Source organism: Cnephaeus nilssonii, assembly GCF_951640355.1.
Source record: "Cnephaeus nilssonii genome assembly, chromosome: 5".
Classification (NCBI taxonomy): domain Eukaryota; kingdom Metazoa; phylum Chordata; class Mammalia; order Chiroptera; family Vespertilionidae; genus Cnephaeus; species Cnephaeus nilssonii.
In genome coordinates this window covers 103,857,151-103,875,662 of record NC_137076.1, presented here as the reverse complement: position 1 = coordinate 103,875,662, position 18,512 = coordinate 103,857,151, and the positions used below count along the sequence as shown (strand labels likewise).

General features: G+C 53.8%; 2 protein-coding genes across 3 annotated transcripts in view; both read left to right on the top strand.

The window, feature by feature from the left end:
- The window catches only part of SH3PXD2B (SH3 and PX domains 2B), a 92,144-nt gene extending 84,866 nt beyond the window's left edge, over positions 1 to 7,278 (top strand). For both annotated transcript variants that reach the window (XM_079771946.1, XM_079771947.1), the window contains one exon: positions 1,035 to 7,278. In XM_079771946.1, coding sequence (XP_079628072.1) covers positions 1,035 to 2,582 — 1,548 coding nt within the window. In that variant the 3' untranslated portion in view covers positions 2,583 to 7,278. The remainder of the gene's footprint in view (positions 1 to 1,034) is intronic.
- Positions 7,279 to 16,323: 9,045 nt separating this feature from the next.
- The window catches only part of UBTD2 (ubiquitin domain containing 2), a 41,251-nt gene continuing 39,062 nt past the window's right edge, over positions 16,324 to 18,512 (top strand). Inside the window, exon 1 of the mRNA XM_079771351.1 lies at positions 16,324 to 16,447. The gene's annotated coding sequence lies outside the window, so the exon portion shown is untranslated. The remainder of the gene's footprint in view (positions 16,448 to 18,512) is intronic.

Here is an 18,512-nt window from a genome sequence, read left to right as displayed (position 1 = left end):
TTTAGGTCCATGGGACTGAACAGAAGATCTTAAATACGGAGGGGGTTCCACCCACCGTTCCCCTCAGTGAGTGTGTATCCCAGAGGGGGAAGGCGGTGAGATGAAAGTGTGTTTGCCTCCTTCATCACCAGTTCCCCTCTGTGTACCCGTGAGCTGAGTGAGGTGCCCACATCTAAGGATACACATTTCTCATGCAGCATGGCCGTGATCACCCGTCAGCCACTGTATCTGTGCTCAGCCAAAGGAGCAGTGACCAGGGCTCCTTGGGGCTGCCTATGCATTTCACCTTGAACTTTAGAACTGTAGCAGACACCACGGGGGGCCCGTCCTGCGTCCCAACCACCTGAGTTGACTTGCAGCTGCATCCAGGTCCCTGCAGCTGACAGCTTCCTACCTCCCATGTAGCACCACCCGCAGAGAGGGGAGTTAACCCCTGGGGGAAAGGACTGTGAGTCCCGGGGTAACTGTCCCCATCCCCCATGGGGAGGTCTGATTCTGCATGGTCTCTCGGAGGGTCCCTGGTGGATGAAGCCCCGGTGGCCCAGAGCAAAACCTGTTCGTAATAGGCCCTCACGTTCCCTGTTTCCTCACCTGTGACTTCCTGAGGTCATCGCCCAAACTAAGCGCCTGTGCCCATGTCCATGGGTCAGGGACTGCTTCTGGGGAAATTCAGAGTTAGACTGGAACCCACCCGCATGGGAGATGTTGCTGACACACGGTAGTCTCCATAGGCTGCTATCCACCATAGATGTTGTCTGGGAACCTGCTGAGAGCCCATCCCCGCTTCCGGGACTCAGGTGCACGTAGGTCTCCGACACCGCCCTGGTCCACTGGCTCTGGAACCACACCTACTAAGTGCTCTCCTCTTCCTCCCGCCAGGCAGGGGGAGGGACACCGCCCTGGTCCACTGGCTCGGGAACCACACCTACTAAGTGCTCTCCTCTTCCTCCCGCCAGGCAGGGGGAGGGACACCGCCCTGGTCCACTGGCTCAGGAACCACACCTACTAAGTGCTCTCCTCTTCCTCCCGCCCAGGTGATCGAGAAGAACCTGAGTGGCTGGTGGTACATTCAGATTGAAGATAAGGAAGGGTGGGCCCCAGCAACCTTCATTGACAAGTACAAGAAGACCAGCAGTGCCTCGAGGCCCAACTTCCTGGCTCCCTTGCCCAGTGAGATGGCCCAGCTCCGGCTGGGGGACGCAGCGATGGAGACCAGCACGGGCGGTGAAGCCGGCGGCCCCTCTCGGCCCCTGCCCGATGCGCCGCTCGGTGCCGTGGACTCTGGGATGCCGAGGTCCAGAGACTGGAAGGGCGGTAAGGAGGTCCTGAGAAGGGCGCCTCCCGACGTGCCGTGCACAGGCTACGAGGAGATCTCCGACCTCCTCCAGGAGGAGAAGCCCAGCCTCCCTCCCCGGAAAGAATCCATCATCAAGTCGGAAGGGGAGCTGCAGGAGCGCGAGCGGCAGAGGCTGGAGCAGCTCAGGGGCTCCTCGCCCAAGCCTCCGGGCGTGATTTTGCCAATGATTCCAGCTAAACACAGCCCCCCGACCCGGGACGGCAAGAAGCCAGAGCCCAAACCTGACAAAAGCAAGGTATTCCAGCTGAAAAATGAGATGGGGCTGGAGTGTGGCCATAAAGTACTGGCCAAGGAAGTGAAGAAGCCCAACCTCCGGCCCATCTCCAAATCCAAAGCCGACCCGCCGGAGGAGAAGCCGGAAGCCATACCCCAGAACCCCTTCCTGAAGTCCAAACCTCAGGTGAGGCCAAAACCAGCTTCCTCCCCCAGGATCGAGGCACCTCAGGGCGAAGAGCAGGTGGACATCTGCAACCTCAGGAGCAAGCTCAGGCCCGCCAAGCCCCACGAGAAGCCCTTGCCGGACGGAGAGAGCAGCCTCCAGGCTGTTGGGGGCCAAGACGCGGCCTTCAGCCGCAGCTTCCTCCCGGGGGAGGGGCCTGGTCGCGCTCCGGACAGGACGGGCAAACAGGACGGGCTCAGCCCCAAGGAGATCCCCTGCAGACCCCCTCCGAAGCCAGCCAAGACCACGGATCCTGCGCCTAAGAACGTGCCCGCGCCTCTCCGAGAGGCTCCCCAAGAGGCTCCCCAGCAGAGACCCGTGATCCCGCCCCGCCGACCGCCTCCCCCCAAGAAAACCTCCTCCTCACCCAGGCCCCTCCCGGAGCCCATGGGGCCGCAGCGAGAGGCCAGCGAGGGCAGGGCAGCTCCTGCCCCCGGCCGGGCCCTGCTGGTCCCTCCGAAAGCCAAGCCTTTTCTGGCCAACTCCTCGGGGGGCCTGGAAGACCTCCGAGGGAGAGGCGGGCTGGGCCCACGGATGGCGGGCAAGATGGGAGAGAACAGGGAGAAGGCGGCCGCGGCCCCCTGCCCCGGCGCCGACAGCCCGAAGGACCTGTACGTGGCCATGGCCAACTTCGAAGGGGACGAAGACACCAGCAGCTTCCAGGAGGGGACGGTGTTCGAGGTCCGGGAGAAGAACAGCAGCGGCTGGTGGTTCTGCCAGGTCCTCAGCGGGGCGCCCTCCTGGGAAGGCTGGATTCCCTCCAACTATCTCCGCAAGAAGCCCTAGCCTCCCGCCTCCCCGTGTGGAGGCCCCGCGTGCCCCCCTGGTTTCACCCACGTATTTAATATGCCTCTTAATTTATCATCCTCCACGCGGCTTCCAAGGAAGGCAGGCTCTGGGGGGCTGTGGTTTCCTCCCTCCCGTGGGTGGAGCCAGCCCTGGGGGCGCCGCGGCCACGCCCTTGCTTTCTCTCCCCTCGGTATCCCTGCCTTAAGGCCAGTGGCATCGCCACGCACTTCCCTGCCCGCACTTCCCTGCCCGCCCGGCAGCCGGACCGTGACCCTCCAGGCCTCCGGGACCGGGACCCGCCGCGGGGAGAACCTGCAGAAGGATTTCCCGCTGCTTGGACCCGGCGCAGTGAGGGGCAGTCGCTGGCAGCCCGCAGCCCGTGACAGCTTGCTCCATGTCGAAAAGCCCAGTGACTTGATTCACCCCGTTTCCCAGATGCCCGGTACCAGAAAGGACTTCACTCTACAGAAGGGGGCTCCGTGGCCAATCCCGGGGGGCTGTCCTTCTGTCCGAGGCCTCAGGCCCCTGGGCCTCTCAGGTTTGACCAGATGCAACTGCCCCACGAGGGAGTGGGCCTCCCAGCTTCTGTCTTTGAACCTGATCCGTCCTAAAGGGGCGGGTCCAGCCTGGAGCAAGTGCCAGCCTCCGGACGATCCCCGCCCCGCCCTGGGGCACGTCGCTTCTGTCCACTTAGACCGAGAATCTCCACGTTTGTTGGAAAGAAGAGGACCATTAACAAGCCATGCTCCGTGCTGAGCGCCCCTTTGCTGAGTAGCTAGTCGGTGCCAAACTGTACGCGGCACTTTGCATTCGTGTTTAACCCTCACAGCAACCCTCTCTTGTAATATTATACCCGTTTTACAGATGAGGAAACTTGGGCGCAGTGTGCCCGAGGCACATTAGCTAGGAAGAGGGGGAAGAGGCCTTGAATCCAGGCAGGGGGAGGGAGAGCCTCGGGTGCCGGAGCCCTGCTCTTTGCTCCCGAGCTGGTGTCCCGGAGGGAGAGAGCGTATGGAGCAGAGGGAGCTGGGGTGGTCTCCCATGCCAGCCTGGAGGGGCCCAGGTGGCTCAGAGACCAGCAGCTGGTTCTCCATCAGGCTGAGCATAGCAAGCAGTGGCCCCCTCAGATGACAGGGACCCAAGGGCCGGGCAGCGCCTCCTGTCGCTCTCTGCTGCTGCTTCTCACTCCTCTCTGGCTCTCAAAGTTCCTTCCCCTCCCTTCCCCCACCGCACGCTCCCTGTCTGTCTCACTGGGAGGAACCCAGGGCAGCCCTCCCACCCATTTTGATGGTTTGGTTCACATGGAGTCACGGCCACATACGGGACTAGAACCAGGACCCAGGGTTTCCAGCTCCTGGCCCAGAGCTCCTGCCTGTGGGCCGGGCTGCCTGGGGGTGAGAGAGCAGTATCCTCCCCACCCCACCCCCACCCCCACCCTGCAGGAGAGGACGAGGCCCTGTCCTGCCCCAGAGGCTCCGAGTCGGTGTTCATTGGCTGCCATGCCTTTGGAACCACAAAGCCAGCTTCCTGGGGGTGCTCGCTGTCCACCTGCAGTGCCAAAGGGCGCCCCACCACCACCACCACCACCACCTGGGCTCTGGCTGAGTCTGCGGGAGAAGGAGCCTCCTCAGACCCCAGACCATCTCGTCCCTTCAGTCCGCCTGTAAGTCCCATCCCCGCAAACCCGGGGGCAGGGCCCCGAGGTACTCCTCGCTGCCCCTGCTCGCCCCCTGGCCCCTGGGGGGAGAAGGGAGGCGGCTGGAAGAGGGCTGCCCACTCTTCCCGGTCCCCACACTTGGGAGGAGGCCCCGTAGCATGTTTTCCTGAGTGTTTGATCCACTTTGGTCTACACCCCTGTGATGAGGCTGTTATGCAGGATTTGACTACATTTCAAGACAGAACTCTAAATTTTTTTTTTTCCTGATTCACTTTCATGGACCTTTTCAAGTTCTGCCTGAGTTCCTACCGCGCCAGGCGCTGGGCAGCCAGGCTGCGCGCTGCCCCCTGCCTGGGTGTAGGAGCTTCGCTTTCCGTTTGCTGATTCCACTGAAGGTGCTTGTCTTTGACCTCATTACCCTCCTCCGGGGGATCAGCCGGGTGGGGAGGGACTCGTTCTTTCTCTGGGCAGAAAGTTTTTCTGCAAATGAAAGAACTTGCCTTTATTATTATTATTGTTATTGTTGTTATTGTTATTATTCTGATGGGAACTGAAGGTACTGAAGCCACATTCCTCTAGTTCACTGTTCTTTCCTCAGGATACACTTGTGCCCTGAGGCCCCCTCTCTCAGCATCTTTTGCCCCAGGGGCGGACACTTCCCCTGGCACCTGGAAGTGGGGGTCTTGGTGGCAGTGGCTCTCCCTAGCTGTCCTTGACTGTGGACTTAGGTTCACACCATCCAGGACGGTGGCCTCTATCCTGTGAGCAATTGACAGAGCAAATGCAGAGCTCGCCTGGAGTTTCTGCCGTGGGGATCGGCCTCGGGCTGTAGGAATGGCCCCCACACCAAGCTCCGGCAGGCCCCCGGGGCTCAGACACGCTCCCCCCTTTAGCGTGGTCCTCGAGATAGCCCTGGGAGGTGCGTGAGGTCAGTCCCGGTCTGTAGTGAGAAAATCGGGGTTCAGGGCATGAGGTCACATTCCTGTCTCCATCCAAATAGCGGCAGTGGCCAAGCTGAGACTGGGATCCCGGGATTTGTCTCCCCACGCCCGGGACCTCCTCTGCCCCCGGGAAACGGGGGTCCCTCCCTGTGACTTTGAGTTTCTCCTCCGCCTGCCCCACGATTACAGGTCAGTGGGTCACAGGTCAATGCCCCTCTGAAGGCAGACAGTGACACCGCCTCCCCTGCTTACTTCCTGTATTTCATCTCGCATCTTAGGGTAAAACTACAGCTCGTGGTGCCACCAAATCTTTGGAAAATCCGAGTTTTAGGGCTACCACTTGATGAAATAGGCCTTTGCTGAAATTTTTCCGCTCAAAATGTCTTTGCCATTTGGTGGGGTTATGTCCTTGTCCCGGGTTGAGGCGTGGGGAGGGCTGGAACCGCTTCTACTACCCTCGCCTTCTGCGGAACCCGAGGGCCCCATCAGGCTTCCAGCCTTCGTGAGCCTCCGCCACGGTTTCTCAGGCTGCGTTCTCGGCCTTAAAACATTCCTGAGCCCACGGGAGATTTCATTCCCGGGTGGAAGAGGAGAGCAAAGGCCACATTAAAGGGCAGGTGCCGGCTCTCCCAGGGTCTGGAAGGCCTTAGGGATGGGCGTCTAGTGTGTACTCAGCCTGTACCAGGTACCAGCACTGAGAGCTTGAGAGCTCCCACCCTCACATAGCGGAACTGGACATCAAGAAAGAGCAGGACCAGGGCGTGGCCTTCATCCTTCCATTGTGCCAGGTCTCCAGCTGTTGGGTCCACCTACTCCTGGGAGGTCTTGCCCTTGTCCTGGGACTGTGACAGTGGGCACAGAACAGCCTTAGCCATCCATGGGCCATCTTGCGCCCCCTGAGTTATCCAGGCCCATCCTTCAGGGCTTTTGCTGCAAGCAGCCATACCCTGCCATAGACCAAAGATGACCTAGTGTCAAGTTGTGGCCCGAATGAGTGGTCATTGGCTCACGCGGAGGCCTGAGGGGGCAGGGCGCCCTCCCCTGGCCTGGAGGAATTGCTCCAAACGTAGACACTGTTCTGACTTTGCACAGTTAAAGCCAGGAGGCCACCTGCTGAGGACCCTTCCCACCGCCGCGACCCTCCGGCTCCGCGGGGTGATGTCTGTTTCTGGCGCTACCCTGAGCCCCGCCTCATGTTTCCACATTCCATCCTCCTTCCCATTTCTACCCTGTGCTCCGGAGGAGGCCTCCCTAGTTCCGGCCAGGGACAAGGGGGCTCGATCTCTTTCCTGGAAGAAGCCAAACCCAGGGCCACAGCCAGCACTTTTCGGGTCTTCTATAGACTCGAGGTGCCCCGCCAGGCTTGTGAGAGCAATAAGCAATTCTGAGGCCACAGGGGTGTCCATACCTCACCCCTCTGTGTGCCTGCCCATGCCTTTGTGCCCATCTCACTGTTCATGGCGCCTCCTTCACTTCCGGGGGTGGTGAGGAGCAATGGTCACCTTAGCCACAGCCCACGTGTCCTGCATCAGGGAGCCGCCACGTCAGTAGGCCATTCCTGCGTCCCTCCAGGAGCAGCGGGCTCCGGCGCTGTTGCCCGCCACCTCGTGTCCGCTCCCAGGATGATGCTGGCGATCTCTGGACACTCAGCACTCCTGTCCCCTCTCGGCAAATGGACAAATTCTGGTGGCGGTTTTTGTTTCCTTTTAACACAAAAAAAATATGTGAGGATATATAATGTGAGGGGGGTGGTGGTGAACAATTAGCTGTAGCATGTATAGACTATACTTACCATTAGACTTTTTTCTTTCTTTTTTTTTTTAATAAAAAAAATAGTGCTTGACTGGTTTCAAGCTTCATTGTGAAGATGCCGTGTCTGTGGATTTATTGGGCTGCGGAACGGGTGCATAGCTTTTGCCCTGGCATCTTGGCCTGCAGTTTTGAGGTCCGAGAATAGAAGTGAATGTGAGCGTTTCTGTGTGGGCATTGCCCAGAAGTAGGGCTGACCTCTCTCTGGGCCCTGGTGCACCTTGATTCTTCCAACAGCATTGTCCAGAAACCAAGGGAAAACTGTGTCTCCCACATGTTAGCTCCGCCTAAGCTGGAGCACGTGGCATGGCCAGGGAGTCAAGCTCTCGTGTTGCCTGCCGGGCAGGTGTGTGTGGTGCAGGCGGGGGGGTCTGCAGGGACTGCCCAGGTCATCTGCTCCCAGGAGGTGGAGGGCATTGCCTGAGCTTCTGTGACTTCCCAGAGGCAGAGCCAAGACAAAACCAACCCCGGTGTGCAGCCTTCTTGCTTCCAGGTAAGTCTTTAAACTAAATGACACCCACCTTCCTAGGGCGAGAAGAGTAGGACCGGCGGAGTCCTCCTGAACAGAACTGCCAGCGGGGTTTACATACAATGTCCATCCTCCTCGGGGGAAACATTGCAGAGAGATCGGGGCCCGCTGGCAGACCTTGCTTAGGGGTAGTGGTCATTCATTGCGGTGTTACCTCTGTTCCCATGAGGAGGAAAAGCATTAGGTGGTTCAGGTCCCCCTTGGAAGCATTTTCTCCCAAATCGTCCAAACCAGGAGTGCTTAGCCATTAGGATACAAGCAGCCTGGGCGCCCCTGACAGGTGTAGGGGGGCACCGGGCCTCCTGGGATGGGAACTGGACCATGGCCAGGAACCAGGCCTGACCTATGCTCCGAGGACGCTCATCCCCCACCTCCGGCAGGTCTCACTTGGAACCAGCGCCCACCGTGGGGCTGTTCCTCTGAGTCCAGGGTCCTTAACGTCCATCCCTTCTCCGGTTCCGTGTCCACCTGGTCCTCACATTCTTGCCGCCCAGGCTTCCCAGCCAGTGATTCTCGGATTTTAGTGACCCTAGGATGAGCCAGGGAGCTTGTCCAAGAGCCCGCTCCTGGGCTGCACCCCTCCAAGTCTGAATCCGCAGGACTCTGTACCCTTTAAAAAGCACATTGTGAGGAAGTAGTCCGAGCGCTCCTGCTGAGGAACCGCCAGGCTCAGCACCTTGCCTGGCGGCATCGAGAGTGTTCAAAGAGGGTGCTTTGTCCAATTCTTACCAACGTCCCCCGTAATTCCCTGAGCACTTGCTGTGTTCCAGGCCTGTGGGGCACACTGCGTACACTTGCACTTCATCCTCAAAGTGCTCCGTGAAGTCGATACCTGCATTTGACACGTGAAGAAGGCCTGGGTCAAGGTCTCCCAGAACTAGTGGGTGGCATATGGTTCAATGCAAGCTCTCGTACCGCACACGGTGCCCCTCCCACGTGCTAATCGAAGCACGATCTCACCCTGATGCGATTAGTTCCTGGGTTCAAGATTGTCCTCAAGAAATACTTCCTTTTCCAAAAACCCAAGTCCGTAAAAAGGAAAAGCTTTCGTTGAGCACATGCTATTGGCTGGGGACCCTGTAGATATATCTATTTAATCTTCACAACAGTTCTAGGTAGGAATTCTTATACCCATTTTATGGATGGAAATTGATAGTCCAAGACTAAGTTTACCCATGGTCATAGCTAATCTGAGGATGAACTCAGATAGTCTAACTCCAAAACCCCTCACATGAAAAGACCTGGAATCTCCCAAGTCTATCCCCTTCACTCGGCACTTTCCAAAGTGTGTTTCCCAGAATAAATGCCAATGAATACTTTGAAGGCAGTGTTCCGTGGACATGTTCGTTTAGGAAATAAACGGTTTCTTTACTGCAGGGCTTCTCGAAGCCTATTATATAATAGCAAGCAGTTTCTACCTGGTTGCTCAGACGTACTTGACCGTGAAGCCATTCACAGGAGCAGTGTTTCATGCAATGTAAAAGCTGGAAAACGTCACCTTTTACTTTTCAACTCTACCTTGAATTCTCTCTGAACCACAACCCTTAGCCAATCCCTCCCCCTAAGTCCAGCCGTCACTCTCCCCACTCAGGGCAATCCTGTCTTTAATACTAACATTCACAGCATCACAGGACACTGTACTTCGAATGGACAGCTGCACATGAACGTGGAAGTCTATTTGCTATTGGTCTGACTCAGAGAAATCCGAATGGATTTCCCCGTTGTCTGTTGGCTGCTGACTAGGCTCGTTTCAGCTGATTCATTATAACAAAATAGATATACAAAATTAAGAGTGTCTAAAGGATAAGCTAAAAAACACTTATAATGAAAAGATCTAATTTTCCACTGTGCTTCAGTGGCCAGTCTCAGGCGTCCGCCTAGGGCGCACGGACCCCGCTTTGTACACCACTGGCAAAGGAACGGTGATGGGCGCTGGGGTTAGACAGAGCTCGGCGTGAGGGCTGGCTCTCGTAAACACCGCCTCTGTGAGGCCTCGCATCCTCATCTGTAAAACGGGGACCAGAAGGCCTTTCCCACGGAGCTGGGAAGGGGACTGGAAGTCATGTGCGCCTCACACGCAGAATTAATAGTCTTCAAACGCTTTCACTGCCCCGTGCAGGAGTTGGCAAGCTGCTTAAAGAGTCAGATAGTAAATATTTTGGGCTTTGGGAGCCAGGAGGCAAAACCAGAATGTTATGCAAGGACTTACATAACTACTTAAAATGTAGCCATTTAGCCTGTGAAAACCATTCTTAGCTCCGTACAAAAACAGGCGGCTGGCGGGATGAGGCCCCGGGGCGGTAGTTTGCCAACCCGCCTGGCCCAGGGTAGCTTCATCTCCTACTTTATTACTTTTCTCTAAATGCAAGTTTTTCCACCGCGTGTTTATGGAACATCGGCCCCTCACATGATCGTGGCAGAGCTTCGTGTGGCCAAATCCACTTGGCAACCACCGTGCGAGCGTCTTCCAAGCCTCCTCCTTGGGGATCCGTGTCACACGCCGCGTGTGAAAGGCCCTGAGAAGCTGCCATCGCGAACCCGGTGACCCCGCGCTGACCCAGCGTTTCCAAATTGTATTTGACAACGGAATTCTTTTTTTCCACCTAACGCTGAGGAGCATCCCACAGAACGTACTTGGGAAAATGCCGTTGTAGATCCCAGAATGTAATCGTTATTCAGAATGTCACGGTGTACAACTGAGTCCAGGCCCCATAAAGCGAGCATCTGAGGACTGTGACCTGGGCGGTGTGTCTTAGGATCTTCCGCGGAGTAACCGGGCCAACTCGGTCTTCCTTTGGCAGGAACTGCACCTTTCTCCCTGGGTGTATCTCGGGATCACGTGGAGGGCATCGGGAGGTCCCTCTGCGAAGGGTCAAGGTGCCTGAGAGGGCACGTGGGCACCGTGGGAAGTAAGCAGCAGCCACTGAGTGTCCTTGGAGGAGATTGGAGAGCCAGGTCCTGTCCTTGCAGTTGTGAACATGGACTTGCTAAGCTGCTTTCCATGTATTTTTTTTTTTTTTACTGTGGTCAAATACACTGCTTCCGTACCATCTTAGTCCGTTCGGGCTGCTCTAACAAAGTGCCATCGACTGGGTGGCTTACACACAACGAAAACTGATTTCTCACCCTTCCGGAGGTTGGAAGTCTGAGACCAGGACGCCAGCATGGTCGGGTTTTGGGGAGGGCCCTCCTGTGGGTTGCAAACTGCTCAGTTCTTGTTGTATCTTCACGTGGTGGGAAGAGACCAAATTGGCTCTCTGGCCTCTTCTTATAAGAGCACTATTCCCATCTATCAGGGCCCCACCCTCATGGCCCAATCACCTCCTGAGGGCCTTGCCTCCAAATACCACATTGGGGATTAGATTTCACCGTATGGATTTTGAAGGGACACAGACATTCAGTCCATAACATGTGTTCAGTCCAACTTGGTTCTCTTCTCATCAGCCCATGATATTGGGAGCACAAGCCGGGGCGCCAGTTCACTTGTTTATAGAACGCAGTGGTGGAGGTTGGCATTCATGTGCCTATTCCTCTTTAAAAAAAAAAAAAAAAAAATCACCAAAATGGAAATGCAGAGCGTAAATGTTCCCACAGAGAAGTTTTATACCCAAGTTAAGAAACACTGGTTCCCTGTTTCATCATAACCCTCCTCGTCATTGGACCAGGCCCTGGGGCTGAGCAGACAGACATTCTCGGTTGGAAAGTCTTTTCGCCACCAGCCTCTCCACTTCCCGTCAGCACCCTGGGCGTGTGGAGGAGGGAGCACAGAAGCGCTGGGTTTGTTCTGGAAGGCACTCAGAAGTGCCGGGATCACCCAGTGCCTCACTTCCACGCCGGGGCTGGCTCCTGGGGAGCACAGGGCAGCAGTGTGTTGAGAGATACCCAAAGCCGCTTCTGAAACTGCATTTCTACCCCAACATTCGTTAGGGGGTCGGGGAGGGAATTGGGAGTCAAGATTTAAGCAATTTGACCAGCAAGTTATTTGACACATGTTTATACTAAACAGGGATATGTTGTGCAATAGAATATAAAGCTTGCCTGCGCTTTTAAGAGAAAACTGCAGACTGTGAAGAAATGGTTTCACCGGGCTGCTCGGGGTCAGCCCCAGGCCCCAGGCCCCAAGCCCCTGAGGGAACTTGAGCAGGTCAAGTTTGAGAAGCTACGTGATTCATCAGCAAGGAGCGCAGAGCCCTTTAGACCTCCTTCCATGAAGGTCTTAATTTCCATCCAAACCAGATGCCCCACGGAGGGGGGAGGAGCTTAGAGTGTCCCCAGGAAACAGGACACTCCATGTCAGTGCTTATTGCTTCTCAAAGCAGATGCTTTTGAGAACTTCCTGCTTTTCAAAACTTTCAGTTCTTCTGGTCACTTCATGGGGAGTGTCTAGTTACCTCTATTTAATTACCTTAAAGAGAACAACGTGGGCCCAGCTGGCGTGGCTCAGTGGTTGAGTGTTGACCTGTGAACCAGGGGGACACGGTTCGATTCCAGTCTCGGCCTTTTCCCCGGGTTGCGGGCTTGATCCCCAGGGTGGGGCATGCAGGAGGCAGCCAATCAATGATTCTCTCTCCTCATTGATGTTTCTATACCTCTCTCCCTCTCCCTTCCTCTCTGAAATCAATAAAAATATATTTATAAAAAAAAAAAAAAAACTTGGCCAATACCGGTTTGGCTCAGTGGATAGAGTGTCGGCCTGCGAACTGAAAGGTCCCAGGTTTGATTCCAGTCAAGGGCATGTACCCTGGTTGCAGGCACATCCCCAGTAGGGGGTGTGCAAGAGGCAGCTGATCGATGTTTCTCTCTCATCGATGTTTCTGGCTCTCTGTCCCTCTCCCTTCCTCTCTGTAAGAAATCAATAAAATATATATATTTTTTAAAAAAAGAATATAACATGCAATTTATTAAAAAGAAAGAAAACAACTTGTTAATTTTTCAGCTAAGGAGTACCAGTTTGAGGGTGGGGTGGGGTGGGATGGGGTGGGGTGGGGTGGGGTGGGGTGGGGCGGAAAGGGAAGACCTGAATGCCCACAGTGCCCCTCCAACATTTAGCATCAGGACCTGGGACTCATGTAAGACCAAGTGACGTTCAGGTGCTACCTCGCCATCCCCTGCCTATCCTCACCCGCTCACAGGCCCGAGTTCAGGGAAAAGGATAAGGGTTCCCACCTCTGTGCTTATCACTCATCATCGAAAGCTGGGTAGTCCAACAATAACTAAAATGTCCCTTCTGTGTGGGCTGAAAGACAGCTGCCCTGTGGTAGGCTAGCAAGTGGCTTTGGGGGCAGGGAGAAGAGAGCTAGCATCCCCTCAGACTGTTGCTCTCCTTCAGCCTGGAGGGGCAGTATGTTCCCTGCAGAGCCAAAGTCCGCCCGTCACCCCAACAGTGGGTCAGTAACATCGGCAAAGAACACACACACTCGCCGCTCACGTCAGTTATGAACGCAACGTGCCCTGGCTGAGGTGCCTGCACAGGCATCCCTGCGGCCCCCAGCAGACCCACGACAGACAGACTTCCAAGGGACAGAACTGCCTTGGCACAAGACGACTGAGTCTAGAGCCCGTATGGACGTCCTGAAACTATCTTCCTGCGTGAGAGCACGGGAACGGCCACCGGAGTCCTGGGGCCTGCTCTGGGCCAGGCGTGGTGCTGGGAGCGGAGGATGGAGATATGACTAAGAGAAGTATCGTCTAGCCACAAAGGCTGACCTACAAACAACTGCAGGAAACTGGGGAGACTCCTAAGAGAGCAGCTACACAAAATGTTGGAAGGGAAACTCGCCTCGGGGTGAGGATGAGGAAAAGCTTCCTGAAAGGCCCAAAATCGGGGACCCTCAAGGTGAGGGCAGTGTTTTCAAAGCTTGAGCGGTTTGAGTAGCACCCTCGCAAATGTTGCCATGTCCACATCCCACCTGTTTCAGCATTTACTTAATATTTTTCTTTAAGTTGATTAACTCAGCCCAGCCAGTGCGGCTCAGTGGTTGAGCGTCCACCTATGAGCCAGGAGGTCACGGTTTGATTCCCGGTCAGGGCACATGCCCAGGTTGCAGGATTGATCCCCAGTGTGGGGCGTGCAGGAGGCAGCTGATTAATGATTCTCTCTTATCATGGATGTTTCTATCTCTCTCTCCCTCTCCTTTCCTCTCTGAAATCAATAAACATATATTAAAAAATAAATAAATAAATTTACTAACTCAAAAGTTAAATATAGTTCTTTGAAGGGAAGCATTCTATCATGATAACTTGTATAGTTTTTTGAAAAGTTGTATAGTTTTCCATTGAAAATTGAAAAGTTGTATAGTTTTCCATTATTAGTTGGTAGCTCTGAAAGTAATGAGTGGAAGTGAAATGGTGTCAGCGAGGTCCAGTTAGTTACCTATAGAAAGTTCTGACCTTGAGTTCTCTCCCTCCCTCTCTCTCTCTCTCTCTCTCAAAAGGAGATTAGCATGTGTTAAGGAGGTGTCAAAGACAAGCTAACACCAAACTGAGATTTTATAGTTCTAAAAGGAAAAGAATTGCAGTACAAAAAATGGCACTAACTTGTACACTGTAATTTGATGTCATTTCATGCATGTGAAAATACCACCCAAATCGCCTTTCCCACACTGGATTCATCTGAATGCTTTTGTTAGGTCTAGGGGGCAGGAGACAATTTAAGCCAAGCATAGACCAGCTGTGATGGAGAAATGTGAAGGGTAATGGCGGCACTCTGGGCGCTGGGAAGCAGTACGTTTTCATAGCTGCAAAGTGAAATCTGAACAGGACCACCCCATCTGATTACCCTTTTCAGGATCTAATAATGCTTTCATAATGCTAGAAATAATTTTGATTTTAATTAAAAGTCTTTTGTTGGCTGAAACCGGTTTGGCTCAGTGGATAGAGCGTCGGCCTGCGGACTCAAGGATCCCAGGTTCGATTCCGGTCAAGGGCATGTACCTTGGTTGTGGGCACATCCCAAGTAGGGGGTGTGCAGGAGGCAGCTGATTGATGTTTCTCTCTCATCTATGTTTCTAACTCTCTCTCCCTCTCCCTTCCTCTCTGTAAAAAAATCAATAAAATATAAAAAAAGTCTTTTGTTGGCAGTGATAACGGCATCAGGCATTAGACGGGTGGAGTCAGCCCGGACCTCAGTTCAGCAACCTCAGTACTTGAGTTCTGGCTAAGAAAGAATTCAGAGGCCAGACTCAAACTATAAGAGAAGTTAATTTAGAAAGGCAAGAGATAGGCAGAGAGAGAGGAGGGTGAGGAAGGAAAGGAGAAGAGAGGAGAGCAGAGAGAGAGAGAGGGGGGGGGGGGGGGGAAGAGAGAGAGAGAGAGTTTTTCTAGGCCTGGAGCTAAAACAACTGGGGCCTAGATGTATTTGATTCTGGTCAGAACCTCATGTCCTGGGGGCTTAATACTTAAGGGCTATGTTCCGCCTGGTCCACATGTTCATTTCCCCTTTAAGGGGGTATAACCTGCATGACTAGCAACATGGCAGGGGAGGAAAGGTCAGGGGAGGGTCTGAACCACATGACCATCCATAGGACAGGTCTCGGGGTATAAGCATGACCAGGGATATGCTAGGGGAGGAAAGGTCACCCTGGGGGCAAGGTTCCAGCCCAGTTTTGCCCATTGCTAGGTACCCAGGGCTTTCCACGCTGGTAACCTTCCATACCTGGCCTGTTGTCCTCACTATGCTCACGTTGTCTAACTGCCTACCACTCTTTGAGCCTCTTTTCACGACACTACTGAATTATAGTAAAATTGTTTAAACCCTTTGTGTGGAAGGAAACAAAAGCAAGAATTCTTTTATAGAGAATGTTGCTATAACACCACATTGCACAGTAATCCTGTGTTTATGTGTCTGTCTCCCCACCAGGCTGGCACCCCTGTGGGCAAGGGATCTGTTACTTTTCTGTCTCCTGAGTATGTGGTAAAGATGGGAGTGGGGGTGCATTATTATAGTGCTCAGTGTCAGCTGTCTGAATGCGCCCACCCAGTTAGGGTAGTGGGAGGCGAAGAAAAAAAAAATCAAACAAGTACTCCAGTGTAATGTGAGACAATGTAGTATGGTAATTAATTTGAGTTTAGACAGAACTAAATTCTCACCTATAAAGTGAGAAGAATAGCACCTGCCTCACAGGGTTGGTGTAAGGATTAAATGAGCTGATAGGCGTGGAGCCATTAGCACAGTGCTAGCACATAGTAAACACTCCGTTGTTGGTAACTATCATTATTTTGTTGTTATTCATATAATCACACACACAAATTATCATGGTTGTTTGTGGGTGTTTTGTTTTTTTTAACATATTTTCATTGATTTCAGAGAGGAAGGGAGAGGGAGAGAGAGAAACATCAATGATGAGAACCAGTGATCGGCAGCCTCCTGCACGCCCCCTACTGGGGATGGAGCCCGCAACCTGGGCATGTGCCCTGACCCGGAATCAATCAAACCGTGACCTCCTGGTTCTTCAGTCGGAGCTCAACCTCTGAGCCACGCCAGCCCGGGCCCAATTTTCTTGCTTGAATGGAGTGGACATTGTGAGGTGCAGCTGCCTGTAACCCACTTTCCTTTCTTCATTTTTTTCCGGGAACCAATTCTCCCTTCCTCTCCATCCTCGTGATTGGAAAGGGATGGGCTTCGCTCATTGGCTGAGAACGATAGGCACGTGATCCAGGCCTGGCCAATCAGGACAGCCCAGGCTTCTGGCTCCCATTGGCTCAAAGCCAAGCCAATGAGCCGCCCCCTCAGGAGCTTTGCCGGACATTTTGAGGAAGAGGAACTCTTCTCTGCCTGGAGGTCTTGCGGCCTCCCCTCTGGGCACAGCCCTCTCCCAGGTGCCGTTTTGGGTGGGGCGGCATTTCCGGGGACTAACCAGACCGAGGCCCTATCGCTCACGTACCTGCAGAGGGAGCCGTTCTGGCTCCGTCTTCCTGTCGGCAGAAGGTATGTTTGTCTTTTGAATCTTTATTGTTGAAAGTATTACATCATACTCCCTCCCCCCTGAAGGAATGTGCATTTCAGCTAGGTGGGCTAGAAGGTGAGGGTGTAGCGGTCAGCACCGCTTGCTTTAAAATGCAGCTAGAAATGCCCAGCTGCACCCCCTGGAGCTCTGGGACACAGGTGCCTGGCGGGTCCCTGCTGCTCGAAGCCCTGCAGCCAGGCCTCACCTGCGGGGCATGAAGGCTAAGCCCGTTCCCCGGCTCACGGGCCCTCAGCGAGTGCGCCAAGCATTGTTCTATAGGCTCTTGGGAGACAAAATTAAGTAAAACCTGCTTCCTACCCCCGCAAGCAAGAGAAACCCAACTCCAACAGGCGTACAGGAATTGAAACGGAAATGCATTGATTTAGGGAACTGAAAATTCCCAGGGAGCAGACTCAGGCGTCGCTGGATCCAGCTCAGATGATCCTCAGGACTTGCTTGTTTCCTCTTTCTCAGCTATATTTCCCTCCGTGTTGACTTCCCCTTTGGACAGGCTCTCTCCCTTTGCAAAGTGGCCCCAATTTTTCCCCCTCCTGAGGGCTCTCAAAAACTCCAAATTTACAACACCCCCCTCCAATTCATGTTCAGAAAAAAAAAAAAAGGATACTTTCTTCTAAAAAGTAAAAAAAAAAAAGGAATCTGAATCTGACAGTGATTGGTCACATGCGCATCCTAAACCCATCATGTGTTTGGACCACCTGGAATAGGGGATGGAGTGGGCTCCATCAGAATCATATGGACTGAAGCATGATGCAAGCAAAGGGCTCAACCTGTGTTGGTGCAGTTGGCTGTCTTCTTGCACCACTGCCTTAGCCATGAAAAGAATGTACCCTGTTTAGCATATTGCTCGGAGGAGAATGAGAGACGTCTGAGACAACCCTTGACTCAGCCCTCAGCCAGGAGTGAAGACGAGTTGACCCCAGCTGTATCAGCTAGCCCCAGCTGACCCAAAGACACAGGGGGAACCACCAATTATTTGGAAACTAGAGGCCCAGTGCATGAAGATTCATGCACTGGAGAGGGGGGTCCCTCAGCCCAGCCTGCCCCTTTTCACAGTCTGGGATCCCTCAGGGGTGGGAGGTGACCCAGGGATCAAGGGAAGGCAATGCCCCATCACAACTCTGCTGCTGTCACTGCCAGCAGCACAAGCCTTGGCCGGCCCTGGTTACCTGAGCCTCCGGCAGCCCTGGGCAGCTGGGCAGCTGACATTTGAGGCTTGCCTGCGCCTCGGGTCAGCCCTGGGCAGCTTGGGGGCTGAGGGGACTGGGGGACTCCGGGAGACAGGCACCCCGACAGGGCTAAGGGGACTGGGTGCCGCCATCTTGTGGCTGTGGGCACTGCCATCTTAGAGGGCATGGCAGTCAATTAGCATATTCCCTCCTTATTGGCTGTGGGTGCCGCCATCTTTGCGATGATGTGAGGGTCAATTAGCATATTCCCTCTTTATTATATAGGATGATTTTCAAACCTGCAGAAAAGTTGCAAGAGTAGGCCAAAGAGCATCTTTATGTGGATGTACCTGTTGTTAACATTTTTCCCCATTTACTTTATATTTGCCCTCCTTATATGTAATTTTTCCTGAAACATTTGAAGGTAAGTTATGTGTACTGTACCGTATCTTTTTTTTTTTAATCCTCACCTGAGGATATGTTCTTTTGATTTTTAGAGAGAGGAAGGAAGGAAGAGAGAAACATTGATGTGGAAGAGAAACATCAATTGGTTGCCTCCATCTGGGGATGGAACCCACAACCTGATCAGGCATTGACCTCAAAAACTTTTGGAGCATGGGACATCACTCTGGCCAACTGAGCCACCCGGCCAGGGCTATATCGTGTTTTGCCCCTAAATCCACCACTGTGTTTTGCCTAAGCATAAAAACGTTCTCTTTCATAATCACAGAGCAATTTTTCACTGCAGGAAATTGGACATTGATAATTTTATCTATTCTACCATTCACATTCCAATTTTATCAATTGGCCCAATAATGTCCTTTATAGAATCATGTCTCTTTGGTCTCCTGTAATCTGG